The sequence below is a fragment of the Thermobia domestica genome, chromosome 4, assembly GCF_964235325.1.
Source record: "Thermobia domestica chromosome 4, izTheDome1.hap1.1, whole genome shotgun sequence".
Taxonomy (NCBI): Eukaryota; Metazoa; Arthropoda; class Insecta; order Zygentoma; family Lepismatidae; genus Thermobia; species Thermobia domestica.
Genome location: NC_137457.1, coordinates 271,348,674 through 271,369,168, shown reverse-complemented (window position 1 = coordinate 271,369,168; position 20,495 = coordinate 271,348,674). Strand labels below are relative to the sequence as shown.

Here is a 20,495-nt window from a genome sequence, read left to right as displayed (position 1 = left end):
TTGAACAAAAATTAGGGGGCACATTTGAACATTGTTCTACCTATGCTTTTCTGAAAGTTATAAGTACCAGCAACATGTTTATGTTCTCAAACAATGAAGACAAATGTTCAGTACCAACTGCTGATATTGTGTGTGGACTTTCTAATTCTTGTCTTTCGTTTTCGATTACTTTTAAACTCTCGTCCGCCTCACTTGGGAGTTGAGTATAACCTTGAAGTTGAATTGGATTATAACTGTCACTATTCATCTCAGTGACCTCAAAAACAATGAATTCAACTCAATTCAGATGTGTTTCCGAAGGGAAGGCAAATTATTTAGAGCACAGAGGCGCACAATATACAAATACGGGCCTGCATATATGTTTCAGCAATTATTATTATTATTATTATTTCCTTGCCATACGCGATTGGTTAATTCTTGTGCCTTAAACTGTTAATGCTGCTTTGTTACATTAGCCTTGTTGTTCGTAAACGAATTCATCCTGAAAATAACGATTATTGTAGTAAAATAATGGTTTGTTCAAAACTGCCCCACGTATGTTCAAATCTACCCCATGCTTGTTTAAATCTACCCCCCAAGGGGGTACATTTGAACGACAGCCCCTGCGCCCTTGCACAGAATGACAAGATCAAACAAAGTACTCTATTTTATGGCAAATATAATGTATATTATATTTAGCTTTTGTTACAGTTCTATAAGGAAATTTACTGGGTGTTTGGAAGCAAAAACGAATATTCGAAAACAGATGTTCAAATGTACCCCCCTCTCCCCTATATATATATATATATATATATATATATATATATATATATATATATATATATATATATATATATATATATATATATACAGGGTATTACAAAAGTTTGTCACAATATTTTGGGTATAGATTCCTCATATCAAAATAAGAAAAAAAGTTCATACAGACCTGTGGTTGGGAGTGTATAGTTTCCTAGTTAGAAAACATGAAAAAATGAACTTCAGTGGTCCATAGTTCTATTACTGTAGGACCGATCGTAGACGTGTTAAGATATAACTGAGGAACTAGTATGTGAACTATCCAAATGTCCATCGTTCATAACTTACTTTACTTTACTTGCACAATCATTTTAAAATAAGCTGTTTGGGAGTAGTTGATCACTCTCCACCTACCTCTCTAAAAAAATTGGTGTGCAAGTACAGGAGCATTCTTAAACATCGATATTTGGATAGCTCACATACCTGGTGTTGAGGAATGCCTTGACCAGATTATGATAGATCATAGAGTAGTGGAGCTATAAACATCTAAAAAATTCACTTATTTCACGTTCTTAGCACCCTACAACTCCTAAACTATCCACTGTTGAGCACAGGTCCATATGAACGTTTTTTCTTATTTTGTTGTGAGGAGTCTGTTCCAAAAATATTGCGATTTTCTTTAGTAACACCCTGTATAAGAAGGTGGAAGAAAGGATACTACATACTTACTGTTATTAAGCCTCTATCCTTATCTAGAAACGAAATATAAAAACAAATAACAAAAGCTTCGAAATTGCCGAAGCAATGACTTTATGCATTAATGACTTACTTACACATTACTCGCTTACTCTTATTACTTTTGCTCTATGAAAATAAACCTTGAAATACGAAGTGGTTGTTGATATATATTATTTCCAGTTGTTATAGAGAAATACATTCCTTCTTAGTTGCAGAAACTGAGCATTTATATGTGGATAGGGATAAACTTAATTGAAGTGAGGTTATAGTGCTGCGACAACACTGATCTCAAGATTATTTCGGTAAATCATTGTTGAATGTGGAGTATGACTGAGAATAGTGCAGCACCGCCTAACGCGAAACAATGATTGCGTTTCATTACTGACTTGTGATCGTTTAAATGTTAGTAATAGTAGTAAATCTAAAACCAGTCATTTTTTCGATTTCTATAAAATTTTGTAAACTGCCACACCATTGGTAGGTACTTAAATCTTGAGAATACATTATTGGTCATATATACTGAAACTTTTATTCCGTTCTGGCAGTAAATAGCTGATTGGTAACAAAAAAAATAAACTTCGCGTTGCTGCTTAAGAGAAAATCAGCTATTAGGAACACTACCCCTTCCTTTAAGGATAGTGAACATCGATGCATGCTTACAGGATACTGACATATCTTCAGAATACATAGTTGTCTTAATATGATTACGGAATTGAGATATGAATTGTTTTGTATAGGGATGTGCATATCGGAATAAAAATTAGCAGGATTTTAGATGAGACTAAGTGTAACTAAGACAAGATAACTGTTAATGATAATGAACGTGTTGAGAGGAGGAAATTTCAGTTCGGGAAGTTGATGCAGAAATCTCATTTACGGAATAATATTTAACCTAAAATGAAAAATAATAGCACTGAACGCTGTTCATATTTACGGGATAAGTTTCAAAATGTAAATATATGACAATGTTTGGTAAGTAATTGGATAGTTTGAATCTTCCCATGCGGGGGCCAGTGTACGAAATTTTTTATCTCACTTTATAATCTCTACTCGAATATCGCTTGTCGGGTATGCGAATACAGATTATAAGAAGACTTTTTAGTACTTAGTTACTTACTTATAGTGGAATATATGGATTTATAAATGAATAGGACATGTATGCTGTAAGCAGTCCTGGGCTTTTTAAAAGTTTTTTGGGTGTCTCGGGGATGTACTCCTATGAAAAATGTAAATAGATAAGTGCATATAAATAAATGATTATAGGTGAGTATGCTGTAAGTGTTGCCGAGTAATGTTACACCATAATGGTATATGTAAGCACAATTTATTTTCCCTCTGTCACTGGTTAGGGACCTGTTTTCATATATAGTGCGTGAATGTTGATACCTAACAATGAACGCTCGAACAGTGGCCCTCATCATCGAGAGTTCGCACTAAAGGAATGTTGTAATTATGGGTGGTTATATTTACACCTTGGAACGTGACTATCATCGTAACTACTCAGCAAATAATAGCATCGCAAGTGAAATAAATTTAGCGAATCGTGAGTAGAATGATGTGATGAACGACTGGTATCTTGTATCCCTTCATGACTTTTTTCTTTCCTTTCCACACATAATCAGATAGAAGGTCAGGTGAATTTGAAATGTAAATGCTAGCATACGTTAACCTCATGTCTGGTTCTGATGTCACATGCAGTGTTGTTCTTCGGATATTTCGGTGATTTGCTGAATTTAATGAATAGTTAGTAAATAGATGTGCAGTTAAAATAGTTGTGCACCTTTGACAAGTGACTTGCCTAGTTAGATCACCCTGACATCTTCTATTCTTCTATCTTACTTTCCTTTGCATACTTCTGTCCTTATTCTTCTATCCGTTCTTCTACCATATTTCTCAAGTTTCTTTTCGCAACCTGTCCCATCTCATTTGAAATTTTATATAATCACACAGTATAGTTGATTTGAACCTGGAGATATTATCCGGAGATTTGTATTTCTTTTCACGAGATGTTGTGAGCTATAATTCGTATGGTTATACACCTCCCTCATAGGCCGAGGGATGTCTTTTACCATCACCTGTTTTTTGACCGGCAGTGCTCGAGAGCGATTGCCCGGTGGGTGATTCATTCATGCTTTTATTTCCTTTAAATTGAATTGATTTTGAAACTGTTTACAAATTTTTTTCAGCTTTGCAATGTCAGTACATAAGTTTTCGGGTACCACTGACGACCGTGATCATTAGGTTCGGTTTTGTTTCAATACTACTTCAGAGATGGATCTCTACTAATTATATCTCGTTTGACCACGAAATTATCGCTAATTTCTTCTAAATATTATTATGCATTTTAACTTTCAACTTTTCAGTACTGTTACTAACTGGCAATATTTATTAAGTATTATACTACAAAGTGTATAAATATACTTCTCGTTCATGCCAGCTTCTATCCTTACGAAGTAAAATCCCAAATTATTGCTGGTTAATTCAGATATGAACATGATTTACTGAGGCTACTCAGTTTGATTTGGCGAGTTTTTCTTTCCCTTATGTGATGTATTTAAGCAAACTTGAAATATAAAGAACGGAGCAATTAACTGGGAACTGTTTAAGAAGATTAAATATATGTATATTGAATATAAATATGTGATATACGTATGTTTTATTTTGAAAAGTATAGTATGATGTTAAGATACGTCGTTTCGATGTAAACGAAGGGTTTCATCAATTTCCTTGCAGCACGATTGATACGTTGTGTTGCTACAATTTTCGTAACTTTGACAAATGTAAAAACTGAATGTGCAGAGTATACCTTCTTTGTATTAAGTGCCATTTCTTTCCTTGTGTTGTAATATTACCTATCTGAACAAAAACACCAAAAGTGCAAAAAATGCAGCCAAGTTCGTCAGCCCCAAAAAGTATTGAGATGAGGATGGATGAGCCAAGTTTCTTGGCCACTGCATCTGAAACCAACACTGACATTTAGTGCGAGGTGTCTTACATATTCGAATACACCAAGATGTCTGCTCCTAGTTTCAGCCCTAAGGCTGGTGGTAGACCCCAAATCCACCACACTCACAAGCACTATCCCTAAGGATCGTCAACATCATTTTCCTTTATACCTCGTGGAGGATTACAAGTTTTCTTGTCTGGGTTTCGAACCACCAATCTTACTGCAGTATACTGTACATGTGCCTTAGAGCAGCTGCGAAGTTCATATTTCTAAGGTTGGTGGTGGCCCCAAACCACCACACCACACCCACCACCATTATCCCTAAGGCTCCTTTAAATCTTTTTCCTTGACACCTCGCGCCAAGTTCCAGTGTTCGTTTCAGATGCAGTGGACAAGGAACTTGGCTCATCCATCCTCATCTCAACACCTTTTGAGGCTTACGAACTTGGCTGCATTTTTTGCACCTCTGGTGTTTTTGTTCAGATTTCATTTCTTTTTGTAGTTCACTATATCAGTATCGTATATTGGGATTTTCAATTATGGCATACTGTTGGATTTAAATTTAGAATTGCGTATTTTAAAAGGAGTCATAATTGTCACACGCAACATTAGTTCCCAAGGGCTCTCCCTCCGGGAATCGAACACAGGACTCTATACAACAAAGATGCATATGCTAGCCACTAGACCAGCGGGGAAAATTTCTTTTATTAAATATCTGTCAGGATTATGTCCAAAATAGATTCTAATTCATTTACCCAAGCTACAAAATCACGATTGCTAACATCTCATTTTTCATTACCTAAATATGAAGAGTGTCAACCGAGTCCGAAGACCTTTGGTGCTGAATCCTCGATGCTATATCACTAGACATGGCTAGTGTTCAATATACTTACCTTTACCACTAGACATCGCTGGTGTTGTTCTCTACCCTTCCACATTGCGAAATTACGGAGATCATTGTATGACGCGCATGTTGCGCAGTTTCATACTGCTTCGGGTTTTCCTTCCAATGATATACACCTTTCAACTAGTTTGTAAACTTAATTATATTTGCCACCAACATATCCTAACTATGTAAAAAATACATGAATATCCAAAAATTAAAGTGGTACTTGTGGCTGACGTGGAAAGTTGAAATTTTGCGTGATTGTAGCTTTCCGGGACTGACCGACAGGAAAATTGCCAGAAGTGAATATGTTTAATTTTTAATGTGCCTAAAGGGGAGGAAGAAATCCCCATGTTATTTAAATAGGCGTTTTCTTGGGGTACAAAAAGTTATCTTTTAGATAGTTGAAATAGGAAAAAAAGCTTGAAATTCAGTAGAATTGTAGGTTTAACAGGTGCAAGGCCGTAGGCCGAGCAAAGACGGAGTTGTGGGGGTGAAGCTCCCAGTTGGACAAATTCAGAAAATATGAAGAGCAAATGCACAAAATTTACTGTTGATGCAAAAGCTGATACGTACGAGATTCTCACACTCTTCACAAATATAGACACGAAGCATCAAGAACATTTTTAGATAACTACTGTGGCAACCATAATATAACTTGTGGTATCAATATATTTACGCAACCGGTTGCATTCTGTTACTAGTCCCATATAGAAGTCGAACAATTGGATTATTCATTTCTTCAAAAACTTGATTACTTTTAAATATCCTCACCTCTATATTCTCTTACTTATCAATTTAATTTCAATATCTATTTAATATCAATGACTGCAATAAAGGAAAACTATTCACTGAAAAAAATATTAGTTTTCCTTGTCTGGGTTTCCAACCACGAAATTTACGGCAGTATGCATCTGCCTTAGCCCAATTTTCTTTCTTTCTTTTTTTTTTAAAAAAAAATCTGGTTCACAGAACATGCTTCATCAACTTGCTTAACTGCTTATTACTAGGTTTCACTTGTTTTACTCGCACACTGAGAAAAAAGTATGTGGCGTACGTAGAAACGTAGGTTACATATGTAAATCATGTAGTTTTTGGACTTAACGTACACCAAACGTGTAACTGAAAAATATCTTTTATACGCACTTTCCATATAAGTGTTCCGAATAAACATACTTTCCGTACGAACGAAAAAAAAAACTGTATATAGGCGATCAGGATCTCACACATACAGATGGGCGTGTATAACTTATAGATTACGTACGCAACATATGCATACTATGTAATGTACGGAAGACTGTTAGATGCCAGACGTCCTGCAATGACATAATGCAACATATAAGTGGGAAAGAGGGAGTAGTAGGTATGTAACATATGGATAACGCATGCTAATTACTTATTTCTGTAGAAAGCCTAAGGATCCCGTATATTTATACAATATACCGCTGTTCGGATAACGGATTTTTCTCAAAAAGCTTAGCTCATTTTTCTATGAACCTAGAACGATAGGAACACGAACACAGAAACATCAAGGAAGTTAAAATTCAAAAGGCTCTTCCACTGGGAATCGAACCCGTGACCCCGTACAGCAAAGGAAAACGTGATAGCCAATAGACCAGCGGGAAGGGCACCCACTCGACCACTCGAATGATTTAACAACACTTCTACTATGCATATGATGTGTTGAATAAGGGAATCGTTACCGATTTCTGATTGTAAGGACAGTTTTTCTTTTGCCAATAAAAAATTTCCCATAGCAAATTCCTCAAATTTCATACTAAAGCGTTATAATGTACCTTTATGGAGAGTTTCACATCTTTATCTCATTAAGAACTACCTAATGGCTATGCCCAGTTTTTCGCCCGTAAAAAATCTCATACGTAGTACATTCTTTAAATTTCGAACGTTTTACTTACTCAAGTCATTGCGTAAGCTAGGTACCATTATGCAGTTTCATGTCTCTATCTCATTAGAAAGTACCTAATCAACGATGAATGAGTGAACGAACCGATCTCTGTTTGGGTAAGGACAGTTTTTCGCCCATAAGAAATTCCATAGCACATTCCTTAAATTTCGGACATTTTTCATATTCAAGCCATTATAAGATACCTTTATGTAGACATGCACATTTTTATCTCATTGAGAATGGCTACGGTCAATTTTTTGATGATAAGAAATTTCCCATAGTACATACCTTAAATTTAGGTCTTTTTCCATGTTCACCTTGTTAGGTCATTATAAGGTATTTTCATGTAGATTTTCACGTCTTATCTCATTGGCAAATACCAAATCAATGTGATGAATGAGTGAGTAAACCGATTTTTACTTGGCTAAGAGCAGTTTTCACCCATAAAATTTCCCATAGCACATTCCTCACATTCCACGCATTTCAGAGTTGTATGGATTGGCATGTGTTGTATGGATTGACAAACCGTTTAAATTCGATACTCAAGCAATAGAACCGGATTCTGAAGTACTTCAATTACTTTCTTTAGTTCCTTTATTATACCTCCAAGTTTATCCCGTCCTTTCTTCTTTCCTAATTCTTCTTCTCCTCGTTTTTATCTTCTTCCATCTTTACCACGACGCATTCAATATCCAATTCCTGTAACACTTTCTTCTTGCCTTTTACTATTACTAACATATTTCTCTTATAAGGTAATTCTAACCCTCTTTCCTTCTTCCTTCCCTTCTTCTACTTCTTCTTTCTCCTCTCCCCTTATCTTTCCCTTCACTTCCCATCTTCCTTAGACTTTCTCTATTTTAATAAAACTGAACCTACGTCATAACTGTGAGTCATCGCCCTTGTACGCGGTCAACAAATTTAAATACAGTTATATCTTCGGAAGTCCAATATTAAATTACAGTTACAGATATGCATATAAATTTTAAATTTGATCAACCCTACTTCGTTTAATAGATAACGATATCTGATGGTAGTAATTTCAAGCTACTAAGGATGGCGACCATTCTTTCGTCTTTCACTAAAGTTATGACGGATACCTTTCTTTAGGTTCTGCATTAATCAGTAGGTTTCATCCCATATAGCCTCGCTGCTGAAAGGGAGGTTAAAATCAACCCAACTGAACCTACGTAAGTACGCATTCTTTCGTATAGAATGTTACACATAAGAGTGTTTCAAATATCTTTATTTATACTTAAATTGTTACTCAATACAGTTAGTAATATAAAAGAGGCAGATGATCCCAGAAAGTGCATGGGCGATGTAAATTTAAAAATCTACATATCCATGACTTAGAGAATATGGTGAACCAGCAAACTTTGTCCCACTCTGCTCTGATACAGAGTTGGCCCACCAGACTTACCTACAGTGTTAACTGACAATCAAAATTAACCAACCATCTGAGTTGGCCCTCCTAGATATAGACACTTTTTTCTTCATCATGTTGGCCCATCAAGAGATTGTCGATTAGTTGCGTGGGCCAGTCCACTGCTGCATTCGTACGTATAGAACCCAACATGTGATCAGCATGGTGTTCTAGATGCTTTTATCCATAGTGTTTTCCGGTTAACAGTTGACCTGAGATAGGTGGGTAAATAAGTCCTGTCTTCATTTTAGTTCCAACCATTGTCAACCAATTGATATGCATATACCAAGTCAAATATATCTTGGCTACTTTACTGCCGGCTAATCATTATTACAAAAGACAAACATGCTCGTGCGTCATGGTAATTTCTAACATATAACATTCCCACTAATAGGTGTCGATAACTGAACTTCCCAACAGTTAAATAATATCGATAGTGTGCAAAGAATTTGCAGATTTTAAAAATTTACGGCGATTTAGTTTGTTACTTAAAACTACATTTCGTCAATTTAAATATTTCAAAATACGGTAAATGTCGTAAACATTTAAATCCGAACATTAAAATTGGTGTCAACGAGCCGAAGATTTTGAGTTCAACTAATAATAATAATAATAATAATAATAATAATAATAATAATAATAATAATAATAATAATAATAATAATAATAATAATAATAATTATTATTATTATTATTATTATTATTATTATTATAACAGCGATATCATAAGACATGAATCGTCATATTAGATTCTCATCACGACACTGTATTACCTGCTTGTATAAAACTTTATTTGTTTTCTTGCTTATTTCAGACATATTTGGCCTTTGTTCAGACAGTGGTGACTCTGTGTGCTTTGGAAATGGCATGTCGTGTAAAATTTCCCACAGAAGCTATCTAACCTCAGACAAACACAATTTCTTTGTAGAAAGGTGTACGGTGAGTATCTACTCAATTACACAATAAGTCGTTAATTGTTGGACATTTCTTGAATAAACATATTACAAATAGTGTTGCAAGATTAAACTAATACCTTCATGGCCCGAAGTACAAAGAGAAGACTATATCATTCTGCATAGTGTTCAATAATAATAATATATTCATCGCACTTGAACTCCCAAATAATTCTATTGGTGGATGTGAAAACGAAATTCAAAATCAAATGCAAAATATACAAGTCAAATAATGTAGTTTACTCGTTTCGGCCTGCATCTTTTTCCGCAGCCAAACTAACATAAGTAAACGCTTATAATTTGATGTTGCAAATCTTGTATTTGGTCATGAAAGTTAATATTTTGTAATACTTCAAGATTAGTACTCACAAGTTACCATTAAGACTTTGTGAATTCAATTGGTAAAAAAAATATTGCTAGCACTAGATTCAGCACCAAAAGAAACAGAGAGAAAGAGGGTGTTGAGTGGCAGACAGTATACAGGGTGGGTGGCAAATGAAGGCAAAGTGCGAAGTTAGAATGTAGAAAATGTCCACAAATGCCATGTTAATTTTGAAACGAGTAGAGCGATTAAGGTCTAATGTTGGTTATGAGGAATGCATGGAATACACGAACTTCGATGTTTAATAAGCCAAGAGCCGAAAGTCTACATGGAAAATATTTAGTATGCTTACTACGAAACTCAATGTCTTCACTCATACTGTAGAAGGCCGAGTTCCTTCTCCTTCATCTGCATATCAAAATGCAGATGAGGGGCACATTTACATATCATTATTTAAATATATTAATTTGTGGTAAAATTAATTGCTTTAAAATTAGCGTGCATATTAAATATTGTCTTGTTATTATAAATATAAAATGGGTAAACACCGAGCGTAATACGGAAGTATTAATACAATATTGTTGTATATTGTATTTAATTATGTATGTTACTTCCTTTATAGGCTAATTAACCTTTATTATTGCGTGCATCTCATTTACTGGGACATTGTATTGTATATATTACATATGGAAATGAAGTGAGATAGTTATTAAGCTATCCTACCTACAATTAATTAAAGAAGAAATCAAAGAATATACTACGGATTCATGCATAGTCACTTGAACTTTGGGTACAGAGCTACGTGGACAGAGAATTTTTTTTCTTGGCGACTCTTGGCTACATCGAGAACTGCATGTGAGGTCCACGACAACTCACACTTGAAGAAATCACTAAATGAGCAAGAGAATATGACTCATTACATATAGGAAGGATCCTGTTCACTTCCTCGTGAAAAGCAATGCTGGTTTGGATACATTGCTGACTGACGCTCAACATGCTTTGTTGAAAAAGTTGTAAAAATTTTAGCGTCAACATGATAGATTTTGAATTTGTAAAGGTGCGATTTCTTCGCCTTTTAAAAGAATTTCTCGAGTAGCAAGCTCAAAGCGTCATTCCACCCCTCTTCACCAAAGTTCGTTACCCGTCAGTTAGCGGACCTAAGAAATTTTCCCAGGATGCACAGCAGCTTTGAAAAATTGTAATTTATTTTGATTCATTTTATATGTAAAATATTAATATTAACGTATTACGCTCACTAGTTCTTGGAAAGACCGTCCTAAATTCATGACTATATTTGTCAACGTGTTTCCCTTCGTTCAAGACATTTGGCTCTTGTATTTTTCAAAATTAATAGTAACATAAGATGTTTTCTTCTCTCTCTCTCTTGCAAACATGGCTACGGGTTTTGGTAGCAGACAGTTTGGAGGGACGCCAAAAGGAAAGAGACTTCCTTCTAATACTACGAGAGATGACAGTGCTGTATAATATTATCAATGTATTCTGTGTATATCTTTCTTTATTTTTGTATATAATATCATGTGTTTCTATTATGCAAAGTGTTGGTTCTGAGTGAAAATAGTAAATGTTTATGTGTTAATGCTATGGACTTCTGTTTTGGTCTGAAGTTTTTCAAAGTGACCGCCATCGAAGCTGAGGGCAGCACCTCTCATAGGTGTCTGGCTAACTATGCAGTCAGAAGCAAGTTTCTGTGGTCTGTTTGCAGGAGACTTAGTTGCTACGTCTGAACATGATAGTTTCATTCATTAACTTATCTATAGCCTTGTAGCTATATTTTTGGTCAGCAGTACCAAGTAGCCGTTATTCGTCTATAAACTTTCTTAGTAGCACAGTGGTGCATTTCACTAATTCCCAGCATGGAAGTGGAATTTTATATTCAAATCTCTAGTAGAGAGATTTCTGGCCTGTCACGCTATTACGGCAGTGCCATCCTTAGACTCTAGTACAAGGAAACAAGCAGTAGCTTAATTTGCCTGTTTTACTGACATTTATTATGTCAGCTCCAGCGTGGTTTTGACTATCCAGCGAATCAGAATTGTCAAGAACCTTTTCTTAGTTTTTAGTGGAATGAGAATGTGGACACTACCTTGGAGATTTTCCAGCATTAACTGTGTGCCAAACCTTTCCGAATGAACAGTGCATCGAATATATATATTGATCATTGTTTTTATTTTTCATTTAAAGGTTGTATTACTATTTTATGTGCTATAATCATCCTCCTCTCTGAAAGACGGTCAGAGACAGTGAACTTAAAATAATGAGGAGTGCCTATTAATGTAGTGAATCAGATCAATTAAGAGATCAAACAGATCTTCAGTATAAAAATCAGTATCATCATTTTTTATTTATATATATTTTTCAGTGGAAAAATTGTGTGAAATTTCAATTAAGAGTGTGTGTGTGGTGCACCATAAATAAAAGAAATTCAATATAATTGTATCTCAAATGGAAGTGTTACGTGTGTCAATTTTCACCAATGGTCTACCAAGACAACAATAAACCTTCATCTATCCAAAGTATTTCTAGAGGTCTGTTTTTCTTGCATGGTGGGTACCTGATGCTAATTCCTATGTTTCGTTTTCAGGAGTGTGAGTCAAGGAAACATTTCTCCTTGTCTTTGTACATCTGACCATCTCCCTGAATGTGGCCCAGGGAGAATTACGCCCAAAGCACTAACAGAACACAGTCATGAGTATAGAGAGTAATTAACAGGCTGCTACCTGTTTGTTTTGAAACTAGATTTTTTTCTTTTAACCTATTGTTTATTTTGAAAACTCTCTATAAGTAGCTTCCAGACCATGACTGTAGTTCAAGAATACCCTGAGATCTTTTGTTCATTTATATTCATTTACATATGCTCTACCGACTATTAAGAGTGGCAGTGGCGGCGTCCACAGGAGGTCACTTTTATCTCCAAGCAGGGAATTATGTATGCTGATGCATTCTATTTGCATTTTATGTAAATTTTGGTATTATTTTGAATATCCCTAGCCACTCCACCTTAATTTTATCATTTTTATTGTGGTGGTGTTTCTCTGGTATGCTAAGTTTCGTCTCTAGTTACCTGCACCTCACATGAACTTGGCGCCCAGCGTGGGGCACGATATTGCACGCTCTTGCGCCAACAACTTGGCCCCAACAGCGTTAAGGGCGATTGAGTATTTCTCTTGAATACTCATGGTCAGTGTACCTTTGGATATAAAATTTTCGGTTTATGTTTTGTCAAACCCCTCAGAAATTTCCAAGAACTGCGGTGTCTCTTATAAATGTTTTGAATTTTTATTTTGTGCCTATGATTTTGTGTTGTTGTGATACTGTGTATTAGAGAATTCAGGCTTATTGAAGTTTAGGGGGGAAGTAAACCTTAGTATTTAATCTGTACTCATTAATGGTATTAACGAGAGCACAGGCTCGTAAGTTAGGAAAGATGGAACAACAGTTTCTTAATGAAGATTTCGCTCAGAGAGCAGATGAGCTCTCAGATGATAGTTTAGTGGTAGCGCAGGGCGCTAACGAGCGCACCGGAAGTGTGGGAGAAATCACTGATGTGGTGGAAACGGTTAAGCCATCCACCGGTAGGGAACCGGAAGAGCCTCTTCGGGGAGATATTATCCAACCGACTGTCAATCCGAGTATTGTTGAAAGCCCAGTCGTGAATGAAATAGGAAATATTAGTAGTGTCAATCTTGCAGCCATATTAGGGGAAATTTTACAGGGACAGCGGAACCTGGAAAGAAAATTAGAGTCAAAAATTTTGGAAAGCTCTAGTAGTCTAGAAAGTAAACTAGAATCAAAACTAGAAGAAAATACCAGAAAGTTAGAAGAAAGTTCACAAAGTTTAGAGAAATTAGAGAGAAAAATAGAAGAAAGTAATAGTAATTTAGGTAACAGCTGTCAGAGACTTGAACAGAGAATAGAGACCGGCCTGGAGCAAGTGCATAGAGAAACCAGAGATATGCATAAACGTCTCGAACAGGCGATCGAGTCTAGTAATGCTCGTCTCGAACTCCAGTTGGAGACTGTGAGTTCGAGACTTGAGCACAGTGAACGTGAGTTAACAGAGCGTTTAGAGGTCACCACAGTAAAGCTAAGGGGGGAGATCGAAGGGTGCTCGTGAAGACCTAAATTCTCGTGTAGCGGAGACGGCCAGTAAATTGGAGGAGAACTATAACGAACTTAATGAGAATATACAGCGTGTCTCGTCTCGTGTTGAACAGACCACTGAAAATCTCAATAACCAGGTCAGGAGAGTGGAAGTGAGCTTCGCTTCCCAACTTGCCAGACTTAGGAGGAGTAGTCGAGCAAGAGACGCAACTCGAGGAAATACGTTCCGAGTGCAACGGTAGCATCCGTCAGATGCACGATACCGTACAAGACGTCTGCACTCAACTTGAAATGAAGATGGAGGAATGGAAAAACTCCGTGCAGAAAGAGACGAGCGAGGTGATCGAGGGACGTCTCGCGAACATCTCCGTCTCTGCCACGCAAGAAAGACCTCCATCACCAAACAACTCCTCGAGTCGCGACTTGCACGGTTCTCAACCTGGTAACCTGGTTAAATCCCACGAGACAGACCCTGTACCGTCGACGTCTCGCTCATGCACTCATGAGACGAGACAGAATCTGGCCACCGCGCTAGGTCTCATTCACCGAGATGTAACCTTGCCGGTTTACAGGGGACCGAGTCCGAGACAGAGACTTATAACTTCGTCCAGGACCTTGATCGCTACTTTGAGGTCACAGGGTTACCAGACGAACTACGGCTAAGCTTCATACCTAGGGCTCTCAGGAACACATCATACCAATGGTTCCAAGTGAACCGTAGTAAGATCCACTCATATGAGGATTTTATCAGAGAATTCAGGCAATGTTATTTGAGCAAAGGAACGACTGGCGAACTTGAGGGCAAACATACGTCTCATTTTGACAGTCGTGTGCACAAATCTCCAGCAGAATATCTGCTGGATTTGTTGCATAAAAATAGTATTTTGGAACCGCGGATGACAGACTCAACTCTGTTGAAAGTACTCCCGAGGCACTTTCCCAACTGGTTATTTCGGGCTATTGTCTCGTCTCGCCCGAAAACTATAGCAGAATTGCTCAACTTGGTTCAGGAACTGCAGTCTTCGATGTCGAATCGAGACCAGTTCTATCAGCAGAACCCAAGGAAGGGGTCAACATGCTCCAGGTGAGCATTGACAATGAAGAAAAAAGCCCCCCGGCCATAGCGGTAAGCAGCTGGCTCGTACACAAGCAAAAAGAACACGAGAAAACCAGCGTCCTTACCAAAGACGAGGACAACGACCAAACCATAACAACCAGCGCTCTCCACCCCGTAATCAGAGCAACGGAAGTGGGTCGTCTGGTTGGTCACGTGGTGAGAACACCCACACCTACCGAAACAATCGTGTAGCCCGCGGTAGGAGGGGAGGAACGCGCAACACGGATAGCCAGCGACGGAATTCCTTTAGAGGGGAGGAGGAAGAGATCCAGTTACTGGAACGTTATGACCGTGCGCCCCCTCCACCGAACCAGCAGAATAATGTTACCAGGAGTAACCAATCCTCATCTCCCTCTTCCAGGGAATGAGAATTGTCCGCACGTACTTGCGGCGACGGTAGGTTGGGCACGGAGAGAACTTGTTCACCCGAGTTGACACAATTACATCCCAAGTATGTGCGTAATTCATTAACCAGTTTTGATAATGTAAACATAGAGAATTCTTGCGAAACTGCAGTGAAGGAATTGTATACTTCAGAAGAAAAAGAAGCAGAAAATTGTGATTTTTGTTTAAAAATAAAGAGCACGAAGCATTTTGATGAAGGCAATTTAGAAAAGAAATTAGTTTTATTAAGTAGGAACGGAGAACCCATCGACATAGACAGGGAAATATACGAGGAAGCTAATGGTATATTTAAGAACCTCTTTGACACTAGTAATGAACCGTTATCAGCGAATAACGTCATTTCACTACCAGAAATTAATGTTTGTTTATTTGGCAAGGAAGTAAATTGTCTATTGGACATCGGAGCGACCTACTCCGCGATCTCTAAGGAATTTTGGGACACCGTCTCAAATAGCCAAGCCCCACCCGCATTTTTAAGTGCGAAGAATATAAGGGTAACGTCGGCTTTTGGAAATAAAGCAGCGACACTAGTAGGCCAAACTCTGTTAGTCATTGTGATACAAGGGAAGGAATACCATACGTTGGGTATTATTATTTCAGGTTTAAATAGGTCTTTGATACTAGGTTCCAACTTCTTTACAGAATCTCGTGCCGTGTTAGACTATGACACCGGCCTTCTACATCTAAAACATCCACATGATGTAGAAGTAGCGTTTAGATCTGTAGAATGCGAGATTGAAGATCTAGTAGTTCGATGTTTGGAGTGGAATGGAGAGTGCAGCAAACCTTTTAGTTTAATGGATGAAATTGAAAATGTTAATTTTGATTTTTCCCCGTCAAACAAAAGACGGAAGGCCATAAGGGTTAATGCACAAGATGAGTCTAAGACCTCCAGAGAGCAGGGAACTTGTGCACCAAACTTGGATGATGGAAGATTCCCAAGTGCCCAAGAATTGGCGAATCACGTATTCCCACCAGAAGAGTGGATGAAAGTGAAGACTCGCGCCTCCCATTCAGAGATAGAAGAGTTTGTATCGAACTACTCAGATCTGTCAGCCTCACAGAGAGATAGTTTGAAAGCTGTGCTGTTCAAGCATGAAGCTCTGTTTGATGTCAAGCTAGGTTGCATAGCTAACTACGTGCATGAGATTGGAGTAACGGACGAACGTCCAATCAAGACCAAACTTTATCCTTACCCTAAACGTTATAGAAATTTAATATCTAATGAAATTTCGAGATGGCTCGCGTGGGGTGTGATCAGAAAGCCTACTGCATATATCAACCCACTGGTAGTCACAGCAAAGAGTGATGGACGTATACGAGTATGTATCGACGGTCGAGCTTTGGCTAAGATATCTGGTGATTTATCTGACCGACCAATGCCTCCCTTGTCTGTTCTCCAGGACATCTGCGATAATTCTTGGTTCAGTTGCGTGGATGCAACTGAGATGTTCCTTCAGATTAAGGTCAAAGAAAGTGATCAAAAGTATTTAGGATTTTACATGAAGGTATTTCCTACGTGTTTCAGAAATTACCTTTTGGTACAAAACAGAGCCTTGCTTCATGTGTTCGAGCACTAGATATGCTTATTGGAACTGAAGCGCGAGAGTACTGCGGCGCGTATGTCGATGATCTGATAGTAGCCGACAGGAGCTTCAGTGAACATCTTGTACACCTCGACAGAGTGTTGCGTTTACTCACTGCAGGTGGCCTAACTCTCAGGCTGAAGAAGTGTAACTTTGCAAGAAAGAAATTAAACATACTTGGTTTCGAACTTTCTCAACACGGAATTGGTAAAGATCCGGAGAAAGTGAAGTCGGTGTTAGAGTTCAGAACACCCAGGAACGTGAAGGAACTGCGTTCCTTTATTGGCTACTGCCAATTATACCGTTGCTTCAGCAGGAAATACTCGGAAGATCTCTATCCGTTGTTCAATCTGCTGAAGAAAAATGTGAGGTTCAAGTGTGAACCTGAACATCAGGCAGCGATGGAGAAGATCAAACAGATCTTCCAAGAAGAAGTAGTATTGAAGACCGTCCTGCCTGATAAGCAATTAATACTAGAATCCGATGCGTGTGACGTTGCGTGTTCAGCTCTATTGTACCAGCGTGATGACAATGATGACATTAGGGTCATCGCTTTCACATCACGCGTGTTTAACGCAGAACAGAAGAATTACTCAGTGACTGAGAAGCAATTTTATAGACTTATAGATAGGGTTGTTAAATTTAAGCAGTATTTAGTAGGAACTAAATTCAAAATTTGCAGCGACCACCTTGCTTTTAATTTTATCCTGTATTGTAGACTTAAAAACCAGCGCATCACCCGGTGGGCGATGTTGCTGTCCAATTTTAATTTCGAGTTCGAGTTTGTAAAGTCGAATGAAAATTTGTGTGATTATCACTCACGGTACCCTCCTCACACAGAAGAAGACCTCAGTGTTGCACGGAAGCCTATCCTCCAGGAGTCGCTGATGACCATACTGACGGAAATTCCTTGTGAGTTGAGAAAGATGATAGCCATACTACCGGAGATGCAGTCTTCTGACCCTGTCTACGGCAAGATCAAGAAAGAAGTAGAAGAGAAGACGAACTCACCAAGAGTGAATGGTGCTTGTCACCGTTTCGAAGTTTTGAACGGACGCTTATGTAAGCGTGACCGGGAAGGAGTTCGCATATGCATCCCAGAAGTGTTAGTAACTCCACTGCTCGATTATTTCCATTCAGATCGAGGGCACATGTCGGCCAGCAAGTTGCTTCCACTTCTGACTGAATTTTTCGTATGGCCAAAGATGAGAGCAAGCGTGAGGAGATATTGTGCTTCCTGCGAATTATGTCAAAAGAGCAACCCTCCCCACTGTTATCGTCCGGGACCACTTATCCCGTCGTCGTAGAGAAGCCAGGCTACCTGGTATGTACAGATTGGGTAGGACCAATAACCAAAGGTATTGGGGAGTCCATTACATTCTTGTGTTCTATGATGCTTTTTCAAAACTTGTAGGTTTATACGCATGTAGAAAAGAAAACACTGACACCGCAGTAAGAAAGCTGAAGGACTATTTGAAAGTAAACCCTAGTGTGGAACTCGTCTTGACAGACAGAGGGTCACCTTTCCAGTCTGAACGCTGGAAAAAAAGTTAGCAGACCTTGGTATCAGGCACATAACTTCTACCCCATATTATCCCCAGGGGGAAATGGCAGAAGTCGCAGTAAAGGAAACCGTACGTTTACTGCGTAAATTGTGTCATGATAACCAAAGATTGTGGCCCAAACACTTGGAGAAAATAGAGAAGTGTTTGAATTCCGCGAAACACCTGACCACTGGCGTGTCAGGCTATGAATGTCATTTTGGACAGTCTATGTCTAGAGACATAGGCAGGCTCTTCGAAATCCCAGAAGTTTATCAGCGCCATGACGTGCAGTACTACATAGATATTGCTAAGAAAATTCACAAAAAGAATGCTCCTGCACGGAAGAGAAATTTCGACAAGTCACACCGTACAGTAGAGTACAATGTGGGTGACCTTGTATTATCTAGAGTTTTCCCGAAGTCGGATGCTCTAGCAGGTGTTTCTAAGAAACTCTTACTCCTATTTTCTGGCCTATGGAAAATTGTCGCTACCACGGGCAAAAACATGTACACGCTAGCGGATCCTGCGACAGATGAGGTCAAAATGACCAGAAATGCTTACTTACTCAAGAAATATGTTGCTAGAGAAGAAGCAAACAATGGTGGTACTGGTGCAATAGAGACGCAATAGATAACTCACACACGAAGCATCGAACCCCGGATCTGACAATTTGTGTACATAAGTGTAGTGTTATAGTGTTTATTTTAGTGTATTAGTGTATTGTGTGTATACGTATTATGGGGAACTTATGTATTCAGGTCAAGTAAAGTAGGGCTTCCTGAATTCTCTGCATTTAGCTATTGTGTTTATTTTCCTTGTACTGATGTTTATTGTGCGTTATTTTGTGATTTAATTTGTATGTTATTGTGTGACTTATGTAATATTTTGCTTATGTTCACAGGAACATAAAATGTGCCCTCATTATGATCTACGTCCTGTATTAGTAAATACAGCACCTCGAATCATAGGGGGGAATTGTAGAAGGCCGAGTTCCTTCTCCTTCATCTGCATATCAAAATGCAGATGAGGGGCACATTTATTAATTTGTGGTAAAATTAATTGCTTTAAAATTAGCGTGCATATTAAATATTGTCTTGTTATTATAAATATAAAATGGGTAAACACCGAGCGTAATACGGAAGTATTAATACAATATTGTTGTATATTGTATTTAATTATGTATGTTACTTCCTTTATAGGCTAATTAACCTTTATTATTGCGTGCATCTCATTTACTGGGACATTGTATTGTATATATTCCATATGGAAATGAAGTGAGATAGTTATTAAGCTATCCTACCTACAATTAATTAAAGATGAAATCAAAGAATATACTATGGATTCATGCATAGTCACTTGAACTTTGGGTACAGAGCTACGTGAACAGAGAATTTTTTTTCTTGGCGACTCTTGGCTGCATCGAGAACTGCATGTGAGGTCCATGACAACTCACACTTGAAGAAATCACTAAATGAGCAAGAGAATATGACTCATTACATATAGGAAGGATCCTGTTCACTTCCTCGTGAAAAGCAATGCTGGTTTGGATACATTGCTGACTGACGCTCAACATGCTTTGTTGAAAAAGTTGTAAAAATTTTAGCGTCAACATGATAGATTTTGAATTTGTAAAGGTGCGATTTCTTCGCCTTTTAAAGGAATTTCTCGAGTAGCAAGCTCAAAGCGTCATTCCACCCCACTTCACCAAAGTTCGTTACCCCGTCAGCTAGCGGACCTAAGAAATTTTCCCAGGATGCACAGCAGCTTTGAAAAATTGTAATTTATTTTGATTCATTTTATATGTAAAA

At 38.0% G+C, this 20,495-nt stretch overlaps 1 protein-coding gene across 1 annotated transcript in view; it reads left to right on the top strand.

Annotated features, from left to right (window-relative positions):
• The window catches only part of LOC145683512 (uncharacterized), a 43,878-nt gene that overhangs the window by 19,435 nt on the left and 3,948 nt on the right, over nucleotides 1-20,495 (top strand). Inside the window, exon 6 of the mRNA XM_081754853.1 lies at nucleotides 9,453-9,577. Within this exon, the coding sequence (XP_081610979.1) occupies nucleotides 9,453-9,577 (125 nt within the window). The remainder of the gene's footprint in view (nucleotides 1-9,452; nucleotides 9,578-20,495) is intronic.